At 53.3% G+C, this 25,660-nt stretch overlaps 7 protein-coding genes across 7 annotated transcripts; 5 read left to right on the top strand and 2 right to left on the bottom strand.

Annotated features, from left to right (window-relative positions):
* Positions 1-9,748: 9,748 nt before the first annotated feature.
* CGCS363_v005743 (uncharacterized protein) lies at positions 9,749-12,183 on the top strand (the record flags this gene model as incomplete). The annotated part of the gene is made up of 3 exons (XM_036637592.1): positions 9,749-10,059; positions 10,118-10,403; positions 10,459-12,183. 3 exons carry the CDS (start codon positions 9,749-9,751, stop codon positions 12,181-12,183), a joined length of 2,322 nt encoding a protein of 773 aa, XP_036497729.1.
* A 452-nt stretch (positions 12,184-12,635) lies between these two features.
* Positions 12,636-13,723, top strand: CGCS363_v005742 (uncharacterized protein; the record flags this gene model as incomplete). Its single annotated transcript, XM_036637591.1, has 2 exons — positions 12,636-12,906; positions 12,954-13,723. The coding sequence occupies 2 exons, from the start codon at positions 12,636-12,638 to the stop codon at positions 13,721-13,723; spliced, it is 1,041 nt and encodes a 346-aa protein (XP_036497162.1).
* A 219-nt stretch (positions 13,724-13,942) lies between these two features.
* CGCS363_v005741 (uncharacterized protein) lies at positions 13,943-14,389 on the bottom strand (the record flags this gene model as incomplete). Its single annotated transcript, XM_036637590.1, has 1 exon — positions 13,943-14,389. One exon carries the CDS (start codon positions 14,387-14,389, stop codon positions 13,943-13,945), a length of 447 nt encoding a protein of 148 aa, XP_036497165.1.
* A 1,513-nt stretch (positions 14,390-15,902) lies between these two features.
* Positions 15,903-17,702, bottom strand: qutD-12 (Quinate permease; the record flags this gene model as incomplete). Its single annotated transcript, XM_036637589.1, has 4 exons — positions 15,903-16,288; positions 16,353-16,432; positions 16,497-17,460; positions 17,576-17,702. The coding sequence occupies 4 exons, from the start codon at positions 17,700-17,702 to the stop codon at positions 15,903-15,905; spliced, it is 1,557 nt and encodes a 518-aa protein (XP_036497164.1).
* An 828-nt stretch (positions 17,703-18,530) lies between these two features.
* On the top strand, positions 18,531-19,420 carry ALMA1 (Dimethlysulfonioproprionate lyase; the record flags this gene model as incomplete). Its single annotated transcript, XM_036637588.1, has 3 exons — positions 18,531-18,817; positions 18,880-19,303; positions 19,415-19,420. The coding sequence occupies 3 exons, from the start codon at positions 18,531-18,533 to the stop codon at positions 19,418-19,420; spliced, it is 717 nt and encodes a 238-aa protein (XP_036498750.1).
* A 2,485-nt stretch (positions 19,421-21,905) lies between these two features.
* Positions 21,906-23,604, top strand: HGT1-8 (High-affinity glucose transporter; the record flags this gene model as incomplete). Its single annotated transcript, XM_036637587.1, has 4 exons — positions 21,906-21,930; positions 21,989-22,366; positions 22,426-22,892; positions 22,942-23,604. 4 exons carry the CDS (start codon positions 21,906-21,908, stop codon positions 23,602-23,604), a joined length of 1,533 nt encoding a protein of 510 aa, XP_036498751.1.
* A 393-nt stretch (positions 23,605-23,997) lies between these two features.
* Positions 23,998-24,376, top strand: CGCS363_v005737 (uncharacterized protein; the record flags this gene model as incomplete). Its single annotated transcript, XM_036637586.1, has 2 exons — positions 23,998-24,075; positions 24,140-24,376. The coding sequence occupies 2 exons, from the start codon at positions 23,998-24,000 to the stop codon at positions 24,374-24,376; spliced, it is 315 nt and encodes a 104-aa protein (XP_036498663.1).
* Between the last annotated feature and the right edge of the window lie 1,284 nt (positions 24,377-25,660).

Raw genomic sequence — 25,660 nt, 5'->3', positions numbered from 1 at the left:
CAGGAGCTCTATCCCAACGGGGCGATCCCACGAGAAAATAGTTCAGCTAAAGAAAACAGCCTTTGGCGCCAGCAAGGGAAAAGAAAGCAGTCAAAGCAACACCACGCCATTCCCAATCCAGGGATCACGATCTTCACCGTCTCCCTCCGCAGCCTGATCGATCCGGCAAGAGCTTAATTCGCTGGACCGCCGCATCGGAAGCTTTGGCCTGACGTGGTCTGCACCAAGACCCGGACCCTGGGACGGTCCCTTCGTAAAGTCAAAGTGGTTCCAGCCGCGCGCTGGGCAAAGTGTGGCCGGGGCGGAGGCGGAGGCGGTGGTTGGGCTAACGGGGAGTTCTGTCCGTCCACCAAAGCCGCCCGCTTTGTGGACCGGCTGGGCTGTACACTAAGGAAGATAAATAGATTGCGGCAAGGATATTGGATGAGCTTAATCTGATGACATGGAAAGAGCCGGGAGGGGCTGGTTCGTCAAATCGTGGAGGCGTACGTGGAAGTGAGAACTTTGCTTGCGGATGAAGCATAATGTGCATAACTGGCAGAAGCTTGAGGGGACGATGGCAGCTGGACACCCCATTTGAAGAGCTGCAGGTCGATCATCCGCGTGAAGGCAATCTGTCTGTTGGCGATGTGTCAAGCGGCCGATTTCACGATGATGGACTTTCAACGGAAGTTGACGGCGGCGGGGGTGAAACCGCTAGCTCACGATCGAGCCTCCGCCGATCATGTTTCCATAGAAAACAAGCTTATGATAAACGAAACCAGGGCAGAAAAACATGCGCCGCTTCGTCAATACCCGAGAAAAGCCCAGCTCAACGCCGAAACCTGGGGTTCAATTAGGGTAGTCGGCGATGTGGGCTGCAGGGTGGGATCGTGAGGGGGACCCTCCAGGCGGACCGCGCACCAACACGATGATCGACGGCTTCCCGCGCAGCCTACCATGCCGTCGGGATCGCCGGTATGCCGCAACCTCTCGGGTTCGTTTTCTTCCTTGCCCTACTAGGAAAGTTACGATTGCCGACTGCACGCAAGCTGCGGGTGGGATGCCGGTTCCACCTTGACCCGGATGCGTGCTCTGTTAAAGTCGTAGGCCCTTAAACAAAAGTAAACTTGGTGGCTATGCTTAGAATATCGGGAACATCGACCATGGGGAGTCTAGCGCGTGTTTCTAGAATTGTCTGCCGCGTATGCCTGTGCGCCCTGAAAGGAAGAGGTAGACATGTGTGATGGAGTAGGGGGGAGGGGGGAGAGGACGGAGTAGTTCCTCTTGAGCCCGAAGTTTCCGCCTCGTTTTCTCTGTCCCCCCCAACATAGCCGCCCGTGTGTACGTGTCTTATCTGCCAAGTCCAAGCCAAGTTTCGTTTCCCACGCGTCGGCGGGAGTCATGCACGGTTGTCTGCCGGCATAGTGCCTGAGTCGTTGGCTGTCGTCCTCCAGTTTTAATGTTTGCCGGCTTGGTGGGTAGTCGTCACCCTACTTACCTCAATCAGGACGACCCCCAAAAAGCTTAACCCCTCCCGCGGACCTCCGCTGGTGGGCGATCAAGAGCAAAAGACATGGGAGCCTGCGAAAACGGCCTCATCCGAACTTGTGAATGGCAGACGGGCGGACGTTTGTATGAACGACAAGAAAAGTGTCCGAGCGGGCTGGACAGGAAAGAAGGAGACACACACGGCCGAGCGTCCCGACATGCCTGACGGGCGAGATTTTGGGCAGAGCGCAAGGCGGACATGGAAACTTTCGTTGTCGCTATCGCAAAATTTTGATCTGATAGTCGAAGGGCGCGGGGAGCTGGTGGTGCGGTTTGCCGCTGCCGACTGCGAAGGGGACGCGGCCGAGTCTGTCGGCGTCTTGGTTGCTTGGTTGGCTGTGCATGATGGCGGCCAACGATGTTTTGCGAAATCGAAAGACTATTTAGCGGAGGTTGCGATGGTGAGGTCTTGGCGGATGGTCTGGACTTGAAGTCGACTTGAGGTTGAGATCTATTAAAGGGGACGAGAGATTCCTTTCCAACCAGGTTACCTCCTTCAGATCAGCAGTCTCAAGCTTCTCAGTCTCAAACATCCACATCTTCAACATACTTCAACTTCCTTGAAGATTTCACGATCTCAATCAACCACCTCGAATTCTCACGATCCAACAATCTGAGGTCATCAACCCACCAATCAAAATGTACTCCTTCAAGGCCATCTTCCTCACCGCCCTCCTCTCTACCGTCATCGCGACCCCCCTCAAGGAGCGCACCGTTGAAGACCTCGATGTTGATGTTGCCCCCGTGATCGAGACCAGGGGCGAGGCAACCTTCGGCGGCAACGTCGGTGGTGGCTTTGGCGGCGGCTTCGGTGGTGGTGCCGGCACTAGCGGTAACATTGCTGGCAGCCGTTCAGGCAATGGCGATTGCGACTACGGTGACAAGAGCCGCCTGGACAGCGAGATCCGCAACAGGCAGCAGTTGAAGGATCGCCTCGACGATGAGATCCGCCGCCGCCAGTCGATTAAGGATAACCTCGATGAGGAGATTCGCAGGAAGCAGAACGGTGGATGCAAGGGTGGATGGTAGAACGTAACCATCACCAACACCAAGTCAGGAGTTTGGATTCAATGTACGGAGTTACAAGGTGGCGTCAATCGGCACGGGAACAATAGGCAGGATCTTGACTTCAATGGGAAAGTCGGAATACCAGCAGCCTCGACAGGCAAATACCAATTTTCACTTCTCAAGGGGGGGGGGGCATTTGGAGAAATGGGGTTTAGATACTAAGTTTTATAAATCAATACCAATCCTTCATCATAGCACTGATAAAATCTTTTTCAAATGCGCCTCATGTTTGGTTTAAGCGTCGTATGAGAAATCCTAAGAGATTTTCAGAAGCTGGTGAGTGTAAGGAAGTTCAATTGATCATGTTGAACATCCAGTTTTGTCTTCCCAATCATCACTCTCTTTCGAGAAAAGTCGAAGTACCAAGACGTAGTTTTTATCTATATGGAGAAGATTGAACAGCCCTCTTTTACCTGGGGTCCAACTGTTTTTTGTGAGCATTATCCGAACGCAGACAAAGGCGGCAGGGAGCAAGCATCCTTCTAGTGATCAACTGCTTTGAGCTACAACGAGACTGCCATAAACCTCACTTGCAACAAATTCGTAACACTCAGCTGGTGTTGTCTGAGCCAGGTGGCATGATCGACCTGTTGCGTTTGTATGCATACCGGCATCCTGCAGGTGCCCGAACGATGCATCCGTCTACTTCCATCCAGGGATGGGTATCATCACCTCTGACTGGCATACTTGCAGTGGCCTTGCAAACGGAAAAAATAGAAATTAGAAACATCAAGTGGGACCCCAGAGTACTTTCCCGAAATTGAAGACGCGTCGAGTCGCTTCCCGCTCAAGGTAGCCACGGCCGTGCCTGCCTGCTTCCAAACGCTCCTGCCTTGAGGTGAGTTGGAAGCGAGAGCTTCGATTCGCCCACTTCACCTGGATGAAAGTTTCTCTTCCCCCCAGCTCATCGCTCACCTTTCCTTTTCCTCATCTTCCACCTCTCGTCTGTCACCTCCCTCTTTCCCTCCATTTCTTGAGAGATCGCATCGACTGCGCCGACGATGTCTCCCCCTCAGCACCTGCACAGCTCCTTGTCGCGAGCCGTCCGGGCGTACAAGAGAGAGACCGACTACTTCCTCGAGTGGCTCTGGTGTCAGTGTCGCATCATTGATCCCGGTCGAACAACCGGGATTTCCTTCACGTCATGTGCAGAGATTCTCAACGCGGTGAAGGCTGTCGCCAAGGCCGAAGTTGCTGTCCCTCTTTCGGTCATTGGTGCTCTGGAAAACGCCATCGATAAGCGGCGCATCGCGCTCGCGATTCACCAGCAAAAGCAAGCTGATGACATCGAGCACGAAGCATTCCTCGAGAAGTCAGTCCATAAACCGCCCTACAAATATTTCGCTTTCTGATCCAGACCCAGACTCGAAACCGCTTTGGAAATCTTAACCCCTCTGGAGGCTGAGTCCGCCGTATTTGACGATCCCAGAGTCCAACAAAATGTTCCTTCGTCACTGAACCGATACGCGTCTCTGTCCAACCCTGTGATAGATCCCGAAACGGATGCTCCCGTCTCCAATATCTGCGAGAAGATGGCGTCCGCGGCACTCGAAGAGAGTGTTCCCAAAGCCACAGCCCCTGAGTCCCGCAGCGAGTTCCTTGTGGATGACGACTTTCTGCAAAAGTTCCTCGGCGTACGGTTTGAGGACGTCGAGTATCTGAGGGTAAGGTTGGTATTCAACATGGTCTCTTCTGTTACTGACCATTGTAAGGAATACGTCGCTATGAGATGGACGCTTGACGAGTACTGGACAGAGGCAGCCGAGGGAAGGCTTCCCCTCCCTGTGGCCGCATGGCTCACAAGCGAGGCTATGCGAAAGATCGAGATCACCATCCCTTCAAAGTTGGAGTTGAGAAAGACTGCAGGATTCGTAGTTCGGTTTGGGGTCTCGACAGAGATTTTCGATCTCGTCCCAGAGGAACACAAGACCGACAAGCCTTGGTGGAAGGAATGCGCTTTCCTTTTCGAATGTGAGAAGGCGCTGAACGGGCTCAAGCATTGTGACGAGGCCGCCAACGAAGCCACCAAGTCGACTCCCAAGCCTGACGAGGTACAGGGTGACGCCGACACAGTTTCCAACGTCGTTTCCCAGTTATTTCAAGATATGCAAAGAGCTAGAGGAAGTAAACGCGCAATCAACGCCGTCGAGGATATCATGTTCTTCGTGGAGCCTCGTAACGGATCGTGCGAACCATTCTACCAAGCCGCCTCCGAGTTCACCAAAGGAGAAGCAACAACGGCACCCGGCACACTCGTCCTGGGATTAGATCTTTTCTTGTCCGCATCCGGAGCTTTCTTCTGGCGAAACGGAAGGCAGCGCAACAAGGATAACTGTCGTCTGCGGGCACTGCGCTTGGCCATGGATATGAAGGCAAGTGCCAAGAAGGTCGCTGACATCTTCCAGAAGTTGCCGATCTGTCTCAGTGGAGAGAGGCAGTGGTTTGAGATGGTCTCTTACTTCACAAACGGGATCGACACCTACATTCGCGAGCGAGTCTTTGACGACTACCACTCAGCTCCGTGGACGGCTGGATGCCATATGGCAGAGATGCTCTACCAGGCTCAGTATCTGGGCAACCTCCTTCTTCAGCATCAGACGGTCATTCCAAGCACTCTTCACCTCTACAACGCCCTTCGGCAGTCCCCAGTCGACCTTCCTCGCATTCGCATCATGGATGAGCTCTGCGAGATGTTCCTTGACAGCGTCTTCCTCGGAAAGTTGCCTACGAACAACTTTCTCACATGGTATCGTTACTGCATCTACAACGCCAAGCGCGCCAAAACCAGCAACTGGCCGCACTACGGAAACTCTGGTCTCAGCATTGACCATAGCAAGAAGCCCCGCACACTTTGGGTCAACTCGGGCTTCAAATGGCAGCATGGCAACAACCACACTCCCCACGTCGAGTTCATTGGACCGTTGTACGGCGTCCCGCCCCCTCCCAACGTACCCACTCCCGCAGCATTGATGACAGAGCTAAGCGACATGTACTATGAAATCGACGACATCGAGCACCTTCAGCTTGTCAAGGAGGCTGTTCTGAAGGATTTCGAGGGTCCACGGGCTGTTATGGCAGTCGACTACTTCTCCCTGTTCAGGTTCTGTGCAGACATCATGTCGACCTTTGCCAAGTCTGCCAAGCGCGAAATGTTTGTGGTCCTTCCAGAGCTTGCGGATATGAACTGGGAGAGTGACCTTGAGCTTGCTCGCCACTTCGTCGACGCTGCGATTGGCAGCCTCGTCAGGATGACTGATCAGAAAGAGCTGAACAGTGTGCACCGAAGACCCAGAGCGGTTCATGAGTTAGCAGCGTTCAGCAAGATCGACAAGGAGATGTCTTTGGACAGCATGAAGTGGAAGTTGTGATGGAGCTGGCGCGGATTTTGAGATGGAATGATGTGGTGTCAGCGCATTGAGGTCAATGACGGATATTTGAACGTGATGCGCGGCATCGTAATTCATGAAAAATACGTCAGGATTTCAAACTCCGGAGGGAGGCTTCATACCGTGATCCCGAGTAATAGACCCATAGGTTAGCACAATATACTTGTTAATAGACATAACGCTCCATAACGCTCCCTTTGGTGAACATTGGTGACTCTCAAAACTTCAGTCTAGGTGAGGCATCCTTCATTTTGTGTCTGGAAATCGTATCATCATGCGCCCTTCTTGTGCCCACCACTGCAACGGCCGCTCAGCTGTTGAGCCGAATTCCAGCTGATGATAAGAGCACAAAGAGGCTTGACACCACTGGTAACGTGTCTGAGATGTCCATCTGCATTTTATTTGCCGAGAAACTCTTTAGGTCGGGATCAACATCCATGGATGCCAGTTCTCTTTAGGGAAACCGCGACTCCCTGCTCGTTCTGCCCTTTCCTATTACTCCCACCCCCGCCCAACTGTTCGCCCACAACTTCACCTTCGCAAAAATTGCCTAAACTTCGCCAACGCACAAAGTTTCGGTTTTTATCCAGACTTTCCAACTCACTGCCACCTCTTTCCATACGCCCTCATATTCACAAAGAGGCTTGTCTCAGTTGCTCGCGGGGACCTTTCGACTCACCTACCCTCGGTGGCCAAGATGTCGTCCGATGACGATGGCGCCATCTCGGAGGCTTACAAGGCGTACAAACTGTCGACGAACTACGTCCTGCTCTGGCTGCAGTCTCAATATCAACTCCATGTTCCAGCACACGCCGCTTCCTTCACGTCGACAAATGACATCCTGAACGCTGTCCAGGTCTTGCAGGAGAAGAAGATCGGTGTTCCTTCGTCGGTGATCGCGTCCCTGCGCAACGCCATTGCGAAGCGCCGAGAGGTTGCTGCCATCTACCAAGGGCTTGGCACAGATGATCTCGAGCACGAGGTTTTTCTTGAGAGGTTTGAATCTTGACCCAGATTTTTGTGTTAACCAACTGTTTTCTAATTCAACGTCAGACTTCAAGCGATACTATCCATTCTCACTCCCTTGACATCTGCTTCTGCGACTTCTCAGGTTGATCCGCTTCCGCAAGACAGCTTTGCGACGCCAAATCCTTTCTCCTCCCTCGAGCTTCTTGTCGATGAATGTGACGACAAACCGTACTTTCCGACTCCCTGTGCCCTGCCGGAGGAGTCTCCTGCGACGCAGCCTCAGAGCAAGGCCCGGACCTCGCTAAGTCACAGCAAAGTACTAGAGTTCCTCCTCGAGGACGATGCGCTCGGCATGCTTGTCCAAATCGTCAAATTCATTTACGTATGCATTTCCTTGTCAAGTGAACTTGATCAGCAAATAGACTGACTCGCGATGACAGGAATACGACGCCGTGCAATCTCAATTGAAGGAGTACTCTGCCGACGCCGCTAGAGGTTTTGTGCCTTTGCCTCTGGCCGCAACTCTAATGAGCCTTGCACTTCATTTCTTCATGAATTGCTTGCCGCCTTTTCTTGCCAACGACAGCCCAAAGTTTCATGCTTTGTGGAGAGAAGCTCACCACCTTCATGTCAAGCTCCCTCAGTTCACTGCCAGCCTTGTCAAACAAGATGGACCCATCTCTGGGCCAGCCAGAATTCGGAACCTTGGTGAAACCATTCAGTCATTCGAAAGCTTTCGTCAATTTGTTACCGCAAAAGAGGCAAGAGGTCTTCATCGCATCGTCGATATTGTGCACCTACTGCCATACCGCAGACCCGAAGCCCGGTTTTCCGCCGTTGAGCCGGGTCAGAGCATGCGGGACCCATCTGAAGAAGAAACTGTCCTTGATGTTTTAATGACCATCGAGGACATGATCGCTGAGACACCCAGAACTCCTAAGCCGAAAGACTCCGTGCCCCGATCTTTCAACCGCCTGGACACATACACGCCGATCCGCCTGGCTGCCGAGGAATTCCTCAATGACCAGTCTCTACCTCCCAAGGCTGGTCTTGTAATGGGCATGGATCTTTTCCTGTCCACTTACGAAGGGTTTCTTTGGGCAGACGAAAGACTCAATGTCCAAAGCTGCCACGAATTGGCCGTGCGGTTGTCAAAGGATATGCAGGTTGGGATTCTACCTGTTGTCACCATTGTGGAGGCTATGATACAGCAAGATCATCTCGATGGCGAAAAAACGGTCCTAGAAGGTTTGAGACAACTTCATGAGGATTTGAACACTTACCAACGTCAAGAAACTCCCGAATTGCTGTATCACCAAGCGCCGTGGACTGCAGGCCACCACATGGCCGAGATGTTGGCACGAGCTCATCTGCTTGGCCACCGCATCACCTGCGAGTGGAATGTAGTGCCATCTACGTTGCACATGTACAACGCGCTTTGCCGGTCTGACTTCAATCTTCCCAAGATCGGGCTGATGGAAGAGCTATGTGAGCTTTTCAAGGAAACCCTTTTCCTCGGCAACCGTCCAGATCGGAATTTTGTTTCGCATTACCGCCGCTCTACATTTGAAACCAGCATCTCCAGCGGGAGTCTGAAAGTCACAATGAATAAGAGAGCAACCCACAAGCCGTCTCCTTCGTTTCGACAAAAGCCTGTGAGTTCAGCACTTACTGCTCTTCACCTGAATGAGCACCAGTTATCCCCAATCGTTCTTTGCAAGCTGTACGACCTGCCAATGAGTGCCGACCCAAGCCCTGCGACGAGGGAGGGGGTTCGAATGGCGAGGGACAGCCCTTTTTATAGCTACATCGAGAACGCTAAGGACAAGTTACTTCCAGAGTTGCAGGGCCCTTGTCCTGTTGCACGAGTCAACTACTTTGCCATTTTCGTGCTATGTGCTCGAATTCTCAGAGACTTCAGCAGACAGATCCACCCAAGCACTTACCGAAACCTTCGCAGTACGGGCAACCCCAAAAGCCCAGCAATCAAAGGTGCGATAATGGCCGATACCGTTCTCCAGGCTATTGTCAGTGAACCAGAAATGTTGAAAATGGGGAAAACCTTGCAGGACGTCCAGATGCTCCATGCCGCCGCCGAGGCATTCGAATCTGTTGATAAGACGGCAACTCTCCAATAGTTTCTTTGGAAGGTCTGATCGTGGAGGACTTTGCTTACTGGGGGCCTTTGGATGAGTCGTTCTGGAGGTAGACAGTTGAGGACATGCGTACACCAGGAAGGACTGGGGAAATGCTGTTGGACTATAGATTCGCTTTTGTACCAGTAACTTACGAAGAATGCAACATGACCCATACTCTGAAGATATCTGCCGAGAAAGATGTGGATCAATCTGGGCTGCTGGCATTGATTATGAACAAGGTGTGGGTGGCTTTGTTTCTTGCATTTGGGATTACCTTAACAAAGACCCAGGACGGACATGAGAAAGACTGGATAGATGCCTATTGTGACACATCTCTGCGAGTTTCTGTCTCATTCCCTGTCAGTGTTACAACCTTGCTCAACTGCTGTCGAGATCCCGGATTTTGTTAGGAAGGCACGGCCGAGGACTTCCTTCCCGCTCTGCTGCCGGAGAAATTTTCACCTGGACCAAACTTGGGCACACCATTCTCACGTGCCCAGAAATCTTTCACCCTCTTCCACATCATTTGATCTGCAACAGCTCCGTAACTTCCTTCGCCTACAACTCGCCATATCACTTGCACTTCATCACTTTCTCATCACTCGGATGTGGTCCACGATTGTCACCTTCCCCAATCACCGCTAGCCAGCATTCGAGATGTCTTCCGAGGAAGACGACTCTTTCGCGGAGACTTACCGATCTTACAAGATCTCAACCGACTACTTCTTGGACTGGCTCTGGTCCCAGCATGAAGGCCTCATTCCGAAGCCAGCCAAAGTCCCCAGAACCACGAAGGGCATGCTGACAGCTGCGAAGGCTCTATCGCAGACTTTGAAGAAGAACAAGCACAGTGTCCCCGCCTCCATCATCAGTTCACTCCGCAACGCCATCTTGAAGCGTCGGGAGGCTCTTGCGATTTACGAGGAACTGGGTGCCGATGATGTCAATCACGGAGTGTTCATCCAAAGGTCAGGTTCTCTCAGTTCAAATCTGATTTCAACTTTTCGTGCTAACTGCAGACAATAGGCTTGAACAGACCTTGTCAATTCTGACTCCTTTCATGGCCACGTCCCTTGCCCCAGCTGCTGTGGCTATCGATACCGACAAGGGCCACAGTACCAACGCGTTTGCTTCACTTGCCACTCTCGCCAACGAACTTGATAGTGATAGTGATAGCCTCGACCCTACCTCAACAATCTCCAAGCGCGCCTTTTTGCCGCCCCAAGGTCTATATGCCGTCGTGGCACCATTTGAGTCTATGCTCGAGGACGACGAACTCAGTGAGCTTGTGGAAGTAATTGCCATAGTTCAAGTAAGCCATCGTCCTTCTGCTCTTTTGGTCTACATTTAGCTGACCACTTTGCTAGCATCTGGAAAAAGTCAAGTCTCAGGTGAGACAATATTGGACCGACGCTGCCAAGGGAATACTTCCGATTCCACTTGCCTCCTGGCTCACCAGCTTGATCTTTCGGCAACTTCAAAAACGGTTCGAAGGCAAATACCTTGGCTCAAGCCGCCGCTTCGAAGCTCATTGCAGGCGGGCACACAAATTATTCACCGACCATCCCAAACTCGCCGCCGGTTTCGGAATCTCTGACATGTCCGGCGCAATCCACTTCTGCATCATTTCGAACGCTATCAACAATCACCACAGCATGTCGAAGCTCTCTGAAGATCTTTCGAATAAGCTGAAGGTGAAGCTGGGTACGGACCATGAACTCATGTCACATGACCCGTCTCTTCTCCTTCCGCTGAGAGACCCACCAACCGAGATGCTGAAGCCTGATCGTGATGCTGAACCGCTCCGGATATGGGCTGTCGTTGAGATATTCAAGAACATCAAGAGAGACGTCATTCAAGGGCGCGCGATCTCGGGTTTAGAAAGCTGGGATCAGGTACTTGACTGTCCCTCTGAACTCATTCTGCCCCTGGCTCTGGAAAATATTTCCGACCCGCACAATTCCGCATCTCTGGAGCTGGCTCTCGGTATGGACATATTTCTTTCTAGCTATGAGGCATTTCTGTGGCCGGACGGCAAGCAAAACAAGCAAAACTGCCGTTTACAGTCACTTTTGTTGGCAAAGGACATGCAGAAGAGCATCCTTTCGTCCATCGGCAGCTTGGAGAAGCTAGCTTGTGACCTGAGCTACTACAGCATGCCTATTGTATTCCAGAAGGAGCTTTATGACCAACTAGGTGCATACCTCCGCGAGAAAGCATTTGACCTCTATCACCAGGCCCCCTGGACTGCAGGAGGTCACATGCTGGAGATGCTTTACAAAGCCGGAAGCGCAGGCGCGGCACTTTGCTTCACCACAGAGTTTGTCCCAAGCACTCTTCATCTTTACAATGCTCTCACACGGTCAGCCTTCGGCATGAAAAAGATTCAACTGATGGAAGATCTTTGCGATCTTACCGTCAACACAGTCTTCCTCGGCAGCAGACCCACACATAATTACGTTTCTCACTATCGCAGAGCTGTGTGGGGCACTAAGAGGAATAACAAAGGGGTTCCAGGCGACGCCCACAATGCTGGATCCCAGTTTCATCGCGAGCTGATCCAGACGGTCAGAGTTGGAGAACTCGAGACCGTCTTCCGACACCAGATTGCCAACGACTACGTCATGCATCCCGAATACTTGGCGATGGTCTTCGGAGAAAGTCCTGACCTCGCACGTACCGAACCGGTGCGATCAAGGATCAGAGGCATGGCAGGCAAATCGAATGTGTTTGACATCATGGACAAGTCCAAGAAACTCGTGCTACCAGAGTTTCGAGGTCGTCTTCCGACGGCGAGGCTCGACATGTTCAAAGTCTTCACTACTTGCGTCGCAGTACTGGAGAGATTCAGCATCATCGTGCAGGGACAGCATAACGGCGGGGGCGTCGAATTCCACTTGGTTGCAGACAACCACATTGTGAAGGGATCTGGCTTGGTTGATGTCGTGCTTGGGTTCATTGTACAGTTCTCCGGAGACAAACACAAGGAGAAAATACTTCAGAATCTCTCGCTTCCCACGGCTGCAGCATGGGCGTTCTTTATAGAGGTGGATCAAGGCGCCAAGCTGGAGCACTATTTGTGGAACATCTGATTTTCTCTGGAAAAGCTTTCTGGAAACAGGAGCAGGGAGTTTACGTGGCATTTACGTTGTGTGTGTCTAAGCTTTGGACCGCTTCAGCCGGCACCTGGGTGCGGTTTTCAGGATTTCAACGACACGGATACATTTTTGGCGTTGATCTTGGTCATCATGAAGTACAGAAGGCTATCACGGTCTTTTCATGACTCTGCATAAGGGGGAATCAGTGGTATATTGGGTTTGATGCCACCTTTGTTGCTCGCTGGTGGAAGACATACCAAGCAAGCTCTTGACCAGGAGAAATGCACAAGCCCACTAGCGGAGAAGCAACACAGGCGGTTCTCAACCCCCAGCATGATCTCCACACTCTGAGCTTAAAAGCCTCCTTTCGATATGTTGAAAAAGCTCCACGTTCTCTAAATTGTTATCCGCCAATTGGTTTTTGTCAATGTGAATAGGGACCAAAAATGCATCCCAGCTGCAGCTTCCCCCCCGCCGACGACTCCTCGGAGCGAGGTGCCCTGATTCATGGCATATCCAAATCCATCAAGTCCATTACTCGCTTTGAAGATAGGAATGCTGCTCTAGTGCAAGCACAGTGCTGGAGTGTACTCTGGACTATCGACCGATGGAGGCTTGAGAAAATTGCAGGGGACCTGCGGCAACCAGAGGCGTTTTCAGGTGTGCTCCTACACCTCCCAGAGAATGCCTGCCGAACGGCAAGGCTTGCTCTGATCTGTATGTCTTTCCTGGTTCTCTGTCGGCGATTTGCTAACAGCGCACAGTCATTGACCAAAGTCAGACACAACCTGTACACAGCAGGCAAGCCATCAGCGCCTTCGATCAGGTAAGCATCCGCGACGGCTCCGCCTGTGTGGTGACTAAGACCCCCGCCGCCTCGCCCTGCTACATCTTCCCGCCCAATGCCTTGAATGCCAATCCAACGCTCCCCAGAGCTTTAGAAAAGCTTTACCATGCATGGGATTGGAGGAGGCTGTACCGCACCAGGGACAAGATTCAGAACACTCTAATTAGACCAAGTAACATACTATGTCTTAGCAAAGAGCTCAGTTCGTTGTGGGACCAAGGTCTCTTTGCGCTAGAACCACTGGACGACAACATTGACTTCGTCGTATATGAGATGACCGAGGACGGTGGGGAGACATTGCCGAGTAACGTATACGGGGCCAGATACCGCTTCCACTGGCTCCCAAGCACCAATCTTTCGGGACCAGAGAGCAAGGTTGACTTTGCGTTGCATCCCACCGCGATTTTGGCCAAGCCCCCTACAAACGACACAGCCCCCCGTCGCGTTCTAAGTCAGATTTTCAAGAAGATCCTGTCATTTGCAGGCAGTCGTCAGGGCGCGGACATCGAAAATGGGCGCATCGTCGACATCTTCGCCGACAACAGAGCTCTTCTTCCCGACAGATACCTCATGCGGATTCGATTCGACGTGCTTAGGGTGCACGCTCTGAACGGCGGACGAGGACCTGAGGTATACCGTAACTTGGTTGATCCTGACGCCAAAGAAGCGGGTAAGCTCTTGTCATGAGGGAGACAAGCTGGAATGTCGAAATGGAGGGAGCTAGGGAGCGTGCGACGATGCAGATGTTAATGTCACGTAGTAAGCATTGAAAATCCAGCCTAATATCTTTCAGCATAGCGCCCCTGGGGTCTCATGAGTCGAATTTTGCACATCACTTCGTATCGAATGGCATAATGTGATACAAGCAGTCAAGTTTCTATGCTGTCATCATCAAGGAGAAGCAACTTAACCACGGCGTACGTATTGTTCTACAGGGACTCCCTCGTCAAAGCTATCCCGATAAAACTCGTTCAGTTGCGTGATCAGCCCGTCTTCAACAACCAAATGCACCATGGCAACGAAAGACCAATTCTTGCCCGAAGCGACCTTTCTTGGCAGCGACTCCATAAAGGTCCCGGTGTTGATGGTTCTGAAACTGCAGCTCGTTTGCTTCCTGTCGTTATCGGAGTTATTTCTAGCCCACCAGATCGGCGTCGACGGATCGACAATGACCTTGAAGTTTGGGTTGGCGTTCCGCCAGACCCTGTGATGATCCTCCAGCTTGGTCGTGATGAGCTGGTGCGCGTGGTCGGTGTACACGGCTTGTGGGGCAAACAACTTTGCGAAAGCGGCTGAATCGTTGTCGGACCAGGCCGCAGCCCATTTTTCGGGGATACTCTCGATGCTGGTCATGCTCGCTGACTCGTTCTTAGGAAGTGTAGGGGAATAGAAGGCTGGGGATAGTGCGCCCTAAGATGCAAGTGCCGAGTGAATTACACGAAACTACTCAATGCAATGAACGAGATTCTCTTGAAACAAGCCGGCCATTTATGGGAAGTTTGCAGTGCTTCATAAGCGGCGTTAGGGTAGGTCTTTGGGGAATCGCGTAGTCCGGAGCTCGAAGCTCGATGGTTTCCTTCCCAGTTAGGATTACAGCCCCCGAGTTCATCTAAAGTGTCCTCTCTAGTTCGAACCTTCGATACCTCACAGCAAGTTGATACGTACAGCACAGTCCAGTCCAACTTCAACAGCCCCGGTTCGTGTTGGATACTGTAAATGCATGGCTGCTTCCTCTGTAATTACTGCACTTTGGTTTCGGTAGATACTGGGCTTTCGCTGTACAGTTGTTTCGTCTCATGTTTTAGCCGCCGGACGCGATCCCAGAAGCTCGGTAGTGAGCTTAGGAAGTGAAAGGTGCGACTCGCGTGCGTGGTAATAGAGTTTGTAAGACCCTCTACGAACGGGCGCACCCTTAGTATCCTACGGGGAAATACGTGATGGGTTTGCCGTACGCGAGTGCGACTACCTAAATTGCGTTTTAAGATAGAGTTTAGGCAAACTAGTGAAAGCTCGGATAAACCACGATCGTGATTAGGCGCGATTTCTTGCTAATTGTTACAAAAAGAGCAAAGAATTGCTGATGCTGAAATTGTTTCAAGTGTAAGCAGACTGATGGTTCTGCTTTCGCATCACGAATCGTGGCCACATAGCTATGTATAAAGCACTCACGGAGCCACCAACGTGAGCTTACAATTTCCACGTTTGACAAAGTCTGTAAATACGTTACGGTCAAAATTCGAACGCTTGAACAAGGTCAGATCTGGCAGGAACCACTCGATTCAAACACCACAATGAAGTTGCCCTCCATCCTTCTGCTCGGCCTCGTTACCTTCAGTGCTGCTGAAGCAATTGCATCTAGGTTTGCCCTTAACCTGGGCCTAAGCTTGGTAAGTATCATGACCCCACCAAAGTTACAGACGCTGAAGGCAGTAACCCCAGGCTCCGGCTGTGGTTCTGGGTGCTCCAGTGATGTCTAAGGAAGGCGTAACTCGGAAGACTGGCAAGGAACTTCTAACCCGCGAGGCTCGAGGTCCACCAGGATGCGGACGCGATCCCGATAGTTGTGTAACCGATAAGACAAGACCAAAGAAGAGCCCAAGAGAGCTTGAGGATGAGTAGATTACGGATGCATACCAGCAAGAGGGTCTCTGGATAGACTTCCACACTCGAGAGTATAGACGGATGTCTCTTCGCAGAGAAGCTGACAAAACACTGATTTGTGTCCCGTCGTGATATGAAAGATGAGATCCATTCATATTTGTGACTTGGCCATTTTCTTCCATTAATTATGAATATGACGGTCTCGGGATGCTTTCGTCTTTCTGCCAGTGCTGTGCAACTCCCTAACGACAACACTCCCGCCAGATCACTTCTTCCCAGATGCCAACACATCAACGCCTTCGCTCTCGCTTCGCGACTCAACAGACTCGAGTACTTCCACATCTCGGCCCATCGCCTTGGTCCTCTTGTATTGATTGAACCATGGGCCTTGGAACAGCTCGTCAATCTTCTCGAGGTCCACGCCCGCAGTCTCCGGCACGGTGAAGAATACGTAGAGGAGCGCCAAGAAACACCAGCCGGCGAAGAAGAGGAACGCGCCCCACTGGTCGGTGCTCTCGAGAAGAGAAGGAACCCCCTTGTTAACTCCGAAGAAGAAGAGCCAATGGAAGCATTGCGTGAGGGATGCGCCGAAAGACCGGAGCTGGTTCGGCCACAGCTCGCTGACGAAGATGTACGGCAGAATCAAGAGGCCTGGAAGTAGGAAATTCGTGTTAGCACGACTATTTCTCTGGAGAATTCACAGTGCATGACGTACCAACAGCGTAGCCGAAGCCATGCAAGAAAATAGCCGCAAGAGCACCTTGTCCAGCACCTTGCGAAACTGGCCCCTCGTGGCTGAACTTGATGTAAACACCAATGGTAAATGTGCGAGAGCATCTGCACAATAATGCCAATGAACAAACTGTTCCTCCGCCCCAGCGCATCCACGAAAAAGAAACTCGCAATCAGCGTATAAAAGAACTTGGCCATCGAGTACAGCGCCGCATACAGCAAACTATGCGTCGTTCCCCCCTTGACCCCAATGAGACTCAGCACCGGCACCAGATACGTCGTGATACTATTCGCACCCGACAACTGCGCGAGGGCATACGACAGAAACGCCTGCTGCGTACGCCGCAGATTCGCCGGAACCAGGAACGTCTCGCGGCACACGGCCCTTAGTCCCTTCAGCGAGTACGTGCTCGCCTCCCCAAACGCAATTCTTTCCTTGGCGACGCTCTCCGTGATCTCGCGCAGCTCTGACTGAATGCGCGGGTGCTCGAGCGGCAGCCCGCGCAGCGAAACCAGCGTCTGCGTCGCCTCGTCGTCGCGCCCGACAAGGAACAGCCAGCGCGGGCTGTCCATGACGAAGAAGCTCGCCGCGACAACGAGGGCCATGGCGACGCAGGGGATGAAGAAGGGTACCTGCCACTGCACGTTTCTGGGGGCCATGCCGAAGCAGCCGAGCACGACGAAGGCGGCGACGGTGAGCGAGAGCAGCATGATGACGGAGAACCAGGAGGTGATGAGCCCGCGGGTCTCGGCGGGCGCGATCTCGGTGAGGGTCACGGGGCCAATGACGGTGAGGGGCCCGATGCCGAAGCCGGCGATGATTCGACCGGCGTACATGGCGGCGAGGTTACCGGACGAGGCGACGGCGATGAGCTGGCCGATGATCCATGTTACGGAGTAGATGCGGAGAGCCCAGAGGCGGCCCCAGCGGTCGTTAATGAAGTAGGTGAGGGCCGCGCCGACGCCGGCCCCGGTGTAGACTAGGGAGACGAAGTTGGAGACCTGGCCCGGGTTCGTGGCGGAGGTTATGCCGAAGGCATGCTGGAAGCCGGGGAGGGAGGGGATCGTTGCGGAGGAGCCCTGGTCCCAGCCTGGATATTGCGTTAATAACCTGGTCTTGAGGCCTCACTGTTTTGTCCCGTAAAGAGCTTCGTAAGGAATATGGGTTTGCACATGAGGCATGGGAAGAAAATTCCGAAAACTCACACAGTGGAATGCCCGCAAAAGCAAACACCAACGAAGTGCAAATCAGCTGCCTGTTCGCGATGAGAGACTTCGGCGACGTCTTGATATTCCGTATGTACTTGGCGAGCGCCGAATCTTTCAGACCCATTTTGGCTACGCGGTGCTGTGGCAGCAAATTCAATTGCGAGCTTAGACTGTGAGCTGCAAGGAGGAGCCAAAATCGCACAGACAAAGCTGTCCAGAACCATCAAAGTGTTCATCCCATGAACCGTCAACGCCGGTGGGCGGCGCTCTTAACACAACCTCCCATACCCTGCCTTATTGCGTGAGGTCAAGATAAGACTCGGATGAACCCGACGACCTTCAAAAATTGTGCACGTGAGGGGAACTAAACAGCCATGTTCCCCGGGACAAACCGAGCCTGGTAGAATGGCATACAACCCCGCTTCCTGAGTCTTGCTTGTTGAGAATCCCTCGTTGCCATTGTACCACACAGGAGCGTGATTGGCCCAGCTCCAGATAGTGAAGACGGGCTATCTTATCCAACCCATGGCGGGAGGAGGGTAGGTGACGGATATAAGAATCCGAATTGTCCACCGGGAGAGGTGGTCGAGATAAGGTGCCGTTCGGATTGTGGGGTCTTATCAACGGCCGACCTGGCCGATCCCAACATCAACTTCCTCCAAACTGCAACCCAACACAGGGGGTAAGCATGGCGATTTCCGGGGTTTGGCAGTACCATGATAAAAGCGTCGAAGCTGATTTGGCGGTTGCTCGGATTCCTCCGGTTGAGTGGTCGCTGGTTTGTAGGAGCCACAGCACCATGATGCTGTATAAAACCAGCCTCCTTGATAAAGACGCCCGATAAAGGTAGAATGGTCTTATCGTCAAGCCAACAAAACATCCAACGGGCGGAATAGAACACGTGACTTTCTCATTGCCACACGCCAGTCTGTTCCCCAGATCATCGGAGACAATGACGGACTACCGCCCCGAAGACCAGGCCTCCCTGCCGCCTATCGGCTTCATCGCCGTCCAGTGCTTCTTCTATCGCCCGGCCGGTGACGCCTTCAACGAAAACACCTGGGCGTTCCCCGTGATTCGCGAATTGGCGGAGGGATCGAGGGAAGATCAGCTCGTGACGAAGGTGGCATACGACGATGCCTTCATCGACAACTTTGTCGCCGCGGGGAAGAAGCTGGCGGAGCGCGGGGCCGTGGGCATCCTCACCAGCTGTGGCTTCCTAGCCATGGCCCAGCCATTGTAAGTTGGCATGACATTTCCTACCTGAACGTATGTTTAATGAAGACTCACAAATATTGCAGATTAGCTGAGAGGCTACCGATTCCAGTGGCCACCTCCTCCTTAATCCAGATCCCCAGCATTCTCGCCTGGCTGCCGCCATCCAAGAAGATCGGCATCATCACCTACAACGCTCGCGAGTTGGTGTCCCTGCACTTTGAGCGTCTCGGCATATCAAAAGAGCACGCCGCGCGGTGCCACATCGCCGGCGCCCCCGACGGCGGCTCTCTGCGATTGCTAGTCACCGGCAAGGGCCCGTACAATTTCGACGACATCGAGAAGGAGATGATTGCCGCCGCGAAGGAGTTGATGGACGAACACCCTGACATCGGGGCGTTCGTGCTCGAGTGCACGCAGATGCCGCCGTTTGGAGAGTCTGTGCAGAGGGTGACCGGGCTGCCGACCTATGATGTTTACACCATGGGAACGTGGTTCTACTCTGGGCTTGTGAGGCGGAGGCCGCGTGGTTGGGGAGATTTTGAGAGTCAGAGGACGGGACCGTTGGTTAAGAGGAATATTATGTAGCTTGATATCATAGGCTCGGTTGCAAATACTGAGGATTAGGATATGGAAATCATCCGAGCTGTTTTAATTCTTGACAGAACCAGGCCTTCATCGAAATGATACGGCTGACTGTGAATGGACGGAGTGCGGCCAATCAAACTTCAACACCACCAACTTTTCAAACCGAGCGCTCAAAACCGAGCTAATCAGAGCCGACCGCCGCCCTCCCTGCGGTGCGCCGAGCCGGGGTGGCGCCGATAGAGCCGAGCAAAATGCGACGCTGGTCGGCAGTGGGTCCCGAGGCCGGACGCGCTCGATGGGAGATCCCGGGACGGCTAAATTCTCCACGGCGCCGGGCCAGACACGCTAAGCGCGGGCGGCGGCAGTGAATCCAGAGCATTAACAGTACAACCGGCGACCCGTCGACACGCCATTGGAGCGCAAAAACATGAGGCAAAAAGAGTAGCCGTGCAGAGCGTCTGTTTGATCTCTTCAAAGTCAGAATTATGGGTGCCTGGTGTGGTGGTTCCTGGTGTGCTCCGGCCCCACGGGGGATGAACCGCGACCAAGTGCCGAGAAGAACGCATTGCCGCCTGTAGAGTTGGATGCAAAAGCTTCCTCCGCACCGCGCGGCGTTGTAGCAGTTGGGTTCTTCTAGACTTGAGGTGAACCTTGGGGCGAGACCGGTCGTTGTCTATCGTGTGTCTTGGGGCCCATAACATCGGGAACAAGCGCGGTACAGTGCATTCAGGCAAAAGAAGATCGCAACCATTGAACCCCTTTTCTCTAGGATTGGCACAGAAACAAGCATTTTTTATGGTTCCGATCTTTTCTGCCTGAATGTTGCAGCTTGTCTTGTCGTGAGTTTCTGACAGAGATGTAGACAGCTGCCAACCGACATATCGCCACACACCCTCTCACCCCAAGGACGAAAGTCTGTGCCTGCAGGATGCGACGACGAGCCGTAGTCAGCGCCAGGAGCAATATGAAGGGATTCGGACAGATGCCGATCCTGCGCAGGAACGTATCACCGTTATGCTTGCAATTGCACGCCGCATCCTCGCCAACCGGAATCAACCGGAGCAAGCCAAGCAAATGGCAGTCAAACAGCAAAAAAAGCAGCAAGAATGACGCCAGGTTTCGCGCTCCAGTTGCATTCTGTTGGCGTGGTGCCCTTCGCAGTGTTCCATACGAACCCCGGCAGCTGTTCCTGGGGAGCCACAAGCGGACATCACAGGTGCGGGTCGCGGAGGGCGCCATGCCTCTCTGGGTAAAGGATGACGCCGATCGTGCCTTTGAGCCCCAATCTTCCCGAGGCACCCACGGCATCTGGTCCACCACACGATTCCTGCCCGGGAAGGCACACCAAAGGGGGTGAAGGGTTACTGTACATAGTGACTTCTCCAACATTCTGAAGACGTCCAAGACACCAAGTGATAATTGTTAGTAAGTGGCACTAATACGAACTAACAGCCATGAAATGCCCAGCGAAACACCATCAGAAACCTGAAGAGATGACTGGTTCGGATAAAGCGTGTCAGACAGAATGTCGGGCGCAAAGGTCGCCATTTGGCCTCTTCTCATCGACAGTGTCCGAAGTTCTGTTTCTCGTGTTCCCCAATTTTCCCCAAGTCCATCCACTGTTCCCCCAAGCATTTCCCCTCTCCATAACCCCGGCCCCTTCGTTTCCCCTCACGCTCCACTCTACACACTTCACATGGCAACACGCAGAGAAAACATCGAAGGCACTTGGAGGCGCTGAATCTGTGAATCTTGTCTAAATTCTCGCTGTTTGCTCCCGGGAACTATGGCCTTTTATACCTCGCTTACATCCCAGACACATGGACTTTTCCATCAGCAATAATTCAAATCAGCACTAACAAGAGAAAAAGGGCAGACTCCATGCGTCAATTGCCCCAGACCGAACCCCCCAACCTCAAAAGCCGGACCAGGCCATGTCCTTGGCTTCCTCGCCCGTACATGACGTCGTTCGCGCCCCAGACCCGCCCACAATCCCGCCCTCTCATACGTGCGCTTAAAGAAACCAGATGATTAAGCCCGTTCTACCGCTCCCTGAAATGGGCTTCAGACAATGGGGCTCTGGCTCTTTTGTTCGTCCCCCATGGCGCGACGGGCCATGCCTTACCGTATCCGCCTTAATACCGTCTGCGCCTGATGCCGGCTCCACCGCCGCCCGCGTGCGACAACCAACGACATGCTGGTGAGCAGGGGTGTGGCTTGTGTTGGAGAGAGAGAAACGCCGACTAAAGAAAACTGGCTCCCGGGACTGTGCTGTCGGGCTTGATTTGGCTCCTCGGTGATATTTGTCGGTCAACCGGTGGTATTACACCGGGACACCTTCAGTTGTCTATATAATCATCCGTCCCCCTTCTCATACCCCTCTGAATTGATCTCGTGTTTGAGCAGACACGGCCTCTCGTCTTCGACAGCGTTTCATCGCGCTATTCTCCCGTCCACCTGACCACTTCGACAACAAAGGAACCACCTAGCGTTCTCAAGACCTCACAGAGGCAAACAACCCATCATGTATCGCATATGGAACATCTACGGTAAGCACCACGACCCAATCTACACGTTCAGTACGTACTAACCTGCCCCGTCTTCTAGCCCTCGCCGCCTTCGGCACCATCGGCGGCATGCTCTTCGGCTTCGATATCAGCTCCATGAGCGCCTGGATCGGCTCCGAGGCCTACATGGAGTTCTTCAACCACCCCTCCTCGACCATGCAGGGCGGCATCACCGCCTCCATGTCCGGCGGCTCCCTCGTCGGGGCCCTCGTCGCCGGATTCCTCGCCGACGCGTTGGGCCGTCGCGGTGCCCTCAAGATCGCTTCCGTTATCTGGATCATCGGCGCTGTCCTCCAATGCTCGTCGCAAAACGTCGCCCACCTCATCGTCGGCCGCATCGTCAGCGGTCTCGCCATCGGCATTACAAGTTCTCAATGCTGCGTGTACCTCGCTGAGCTGGCTCCCTCCCGCATTCGAGGTAATTCATCCCGCATACCATCATCCGTCTAAAGTCACAGAAATCTCACACATCCGCAGGCCGTATTGTGGGAATCCAGCAGTGGAGTATCGAATGGGGCATCCTCATCATGTATCTCATCTCCTACGGCTGCGTCGTCTCCATGCCCAACGACCCGAAGGCCTTCCGCATCGCGTGGGGCGTCCAGGGCATCCCTGGTCTCATCCTCGGCATCGCCCTATTCTTCTTCCCCGAGTCTCCCCGTTGGCTGGGCCAGAAGGACCGCTGGGAGGAATGCCACGAGGTTCTCGCCCACTTGCACGGCGGCGGTGACCGCGAGTCACCCGTAGTTCTCGCCGAGTTGGACGAGGTCAAGGATGCCGCCCGTGTCGCCGCCGAGTCCAAGAACATCGGCGTCTTGGGACTCTTCGGACCCAAGATCTGGAAGCGCACTCTCGCCGGGTGCTCGGTGCAGGTGTGGCAACAGCTGCTCGGAGGCAATGTGATGCTCTACTACCTCGTTTATATCTTCAACATGGCCGGCATGGTAAGCGTTCCCTTTCATCAATGCATCCTCTTCTCTAACACTTTCACAGAGCGGTAACGTCGCCCTCACGTCCTCGATCATCCAGTATGTGATCTTCCTCGTCACGACCGGCGCCATCCTCCCCATCATCGACCGCCTCGGCCGCCGTCCCCTCCTCATCGGCGGTGCCATCATCTGCTGCATCATCCACTTCACCACCGGCGCCGTCATGGCCTCATACGGACACGCAGTCGACTCCGTCGATGGCAACGACATTCTCAAGTGGTCTATCCAAGGGCCCCCGGCCAAGGCCGTCATCGCCCTCTGCTACATCTTCGTCGGCGTTTACGGCCTCACGTGGGCGCCCATCGGCTGGATCTACGCCGCCGAGGTCTTCCCGCTCAAGTACCGCGCCACGGGTGTCGGTCTCGCGGCGGCTTCCAACTGGGCCTTCAATCTTGCCCTCGCCTTCTTCGTCCCGCCGGCCTTCACCAACATCCAATGGAAGACTTACATGATCTTCGGCACTTTCTGCTTTGCTATGACGTTCCACATCTTCTTCACGTACCCCGAGACCGCCGGCAAGACGCTGGAAGAGATCGATGTGCTCTTCGACTCAGACATCCCTGCCTGGCGCAGCCGCAGTGCTGGTGTGCGCTTCGAGGACCGCGTTGCTGCTGTGGAGGATAAGAAGGATGGCATGAGAGAGGCCACTCACTCTGAGCAGGTCTAAGAAGAGATACCCTCGGTCATTTAGATTTTCGTATTAAAAGTAGTTCTTTCGCTGCAAATCCGCTGCAGGATTTAATGTCAACATTTTGAGTTATCCAACATGATCGAACTGTGATTCCCGACGGGATGAACACCATCATAGCCCATTGTCCGTGTACTGCTAGAGTTCTAGCCTGGCGGCTGTCAGTAGCTCAGCTGTAGCGCGAACATCATGTGATGCAGCCACCCCGAACGATGACGTCGATGTCTTGACGTCATTGGGTCAAGCCCCCTTGCACCAATGTATCACCATCAACATCATTCAAAAGGCGATCAAAGTAGCTTTCATTTTAAAGGTTTCCCAAATGAGTTCACTGCGATCGATTGAACAATACTCTCAAAAAACCATTTCAAGATGTCTTCCGATAACAACAACAACCAACAGCCCGGCCTTGTCGCTGGCCACGCCGAGTACATCAAAGGCGCTGCGGAGGTAAGAAGCCTCCCTTTTTCACAAAGTGACATCATTGCGTCGCCAGATGTTGACATCTTCCCAGGCTGCAATTGGCAACATCACGGGCTCCCACGCCTGGCAATCCTCAGGCGAGCAGGATAAGGCGCACGCTGCATCCACGATGAAGGCTGCAGGCCAGCAGCGCGACGCATCAGCACAGGGGTATGGCAAGGCCGAGGAGACGGCGGGCAAGGTATTTGGGTGTGACGGGATGAAGGCTGAGGGCGCGGCGAGCAAAGCACCCGAGGTTGAGGATAACCGCGAGATCAGAAGGGCGTGAGGATACTGAAGATACCCCATTGATGGCAAAGCTCGGTAGGAAATAAGACGCCAGATACATCAACTGAAGACATTTACTGGAAATGCTATCATTCGTCAATTTCACCCTCTCCAATTCCTTATACCCGCGGCTGTTTTGGACCTTCGTCTTCGAATGTGAAGTTCTTCGGCTCAACCCCTGCTGCCATCGACCAAGCCGAGATGAGACGATGCCGGATCTCCAGAAAGTCGCGGTCGGGGAGGTCAAGTCGGTTCTTGGCTTTAATGGCAATAACTTCGCCGTCTCGAATCAACGCACCCGTCTTGGCGCTCCAATGGTCGTATCTGCCGAGGTGCGGGGGAAGCAAATCGCGGAGATTCTGGCCTCTCCCGTCCCACTTCTCTTGCATGTTGATCGTGGTCTGTCTCATCCAGTGGAAGCGCACTTCCTGGCACCACAAACCGCCAGTGCCTGTCCGACGTCTTTCTGTCGTCTCTTGATAAGGTTCACCCCAGGGCTCCAGAGAGAAGCGGCCGTTTGCCCAGTACTGCCGCATTTGGGTATTCATGGAGAGGACGTTGCGAGTTGTGCCCAGAATGTTATCATCGGACTGTACCTTGTTGTGGACTCTATGCAAGAGACCCGCCGGAAACAAGTCAGGAATGCGGGTTAACTCTGACAAGAATGTTTTGATTGCGAAGGGGGCTATGTGGCAAGCCATCGGGTCCGCCGTTCCAAGTAGGACGCACTTCCCGTCGTCGCAGTTCAGGGCCTGTGGAATAATAATGTTAGCAAAGAAAAACAGGGTTTGGCCACTGAGATAGGCCTAGGGGAAGGCATAAGGAGTACAGGAACGGAGACAGAGACACAGACAAAGCCAGAGACAGACGGAAGTGGGGACGGAGCGGGATGTAGGGGACGGAAATGGGAGATGAGGCCTGGGGAAGAGGAGACAGGGAAAGAAGAGATGGGAAATCACACTTACATCCCGTACCGCATTGGGGTCACAGCGCTTCTTCTTCTCATCCCCATTGAGACTTTCGTAAAGGTCATGTGCCTTATGAACTGGAAAGCTCATTAGCATGATTCGGGCAGCCACCAGGCAAGAGGTTGCTTACAGATGTGAAGCGATCGTTCGAAGGCAATGGAGGCTTTTTCAAAACGTCCCATGTAAAATGAGATTTCCTTTATATCCTTACAACGCCAGAGCTCTCGCAGCTCGTCGCATACTCCACCAAGCTGGTCAGAGTCCATTTAGTAGAGGACACACCACAGAGATGCGTGGAATACTGCGTCGTTCCGATT

The sequence above is a fragment of the Colletotrichum siamense genome (genome assembly GCF_013390195.1).
Source record: "Colletotrichum siamense strain Cg363 chromosome Unknown KSG_Cg363_contig03, whole genome shotgun sequence".
Taxonomy (NCBI): Eukaryota; Fungi; Ascomycota; class Sordariomycetes; order Glomerellales; family Glomerellaceae; genus Colletotrichum; species Colletotrichum siamense.
The sequence above is the reverse complement of the archived record's forward strand: the minus strand, read 5'-3'. Positions and strand labels throughout refer to the sequence as shown.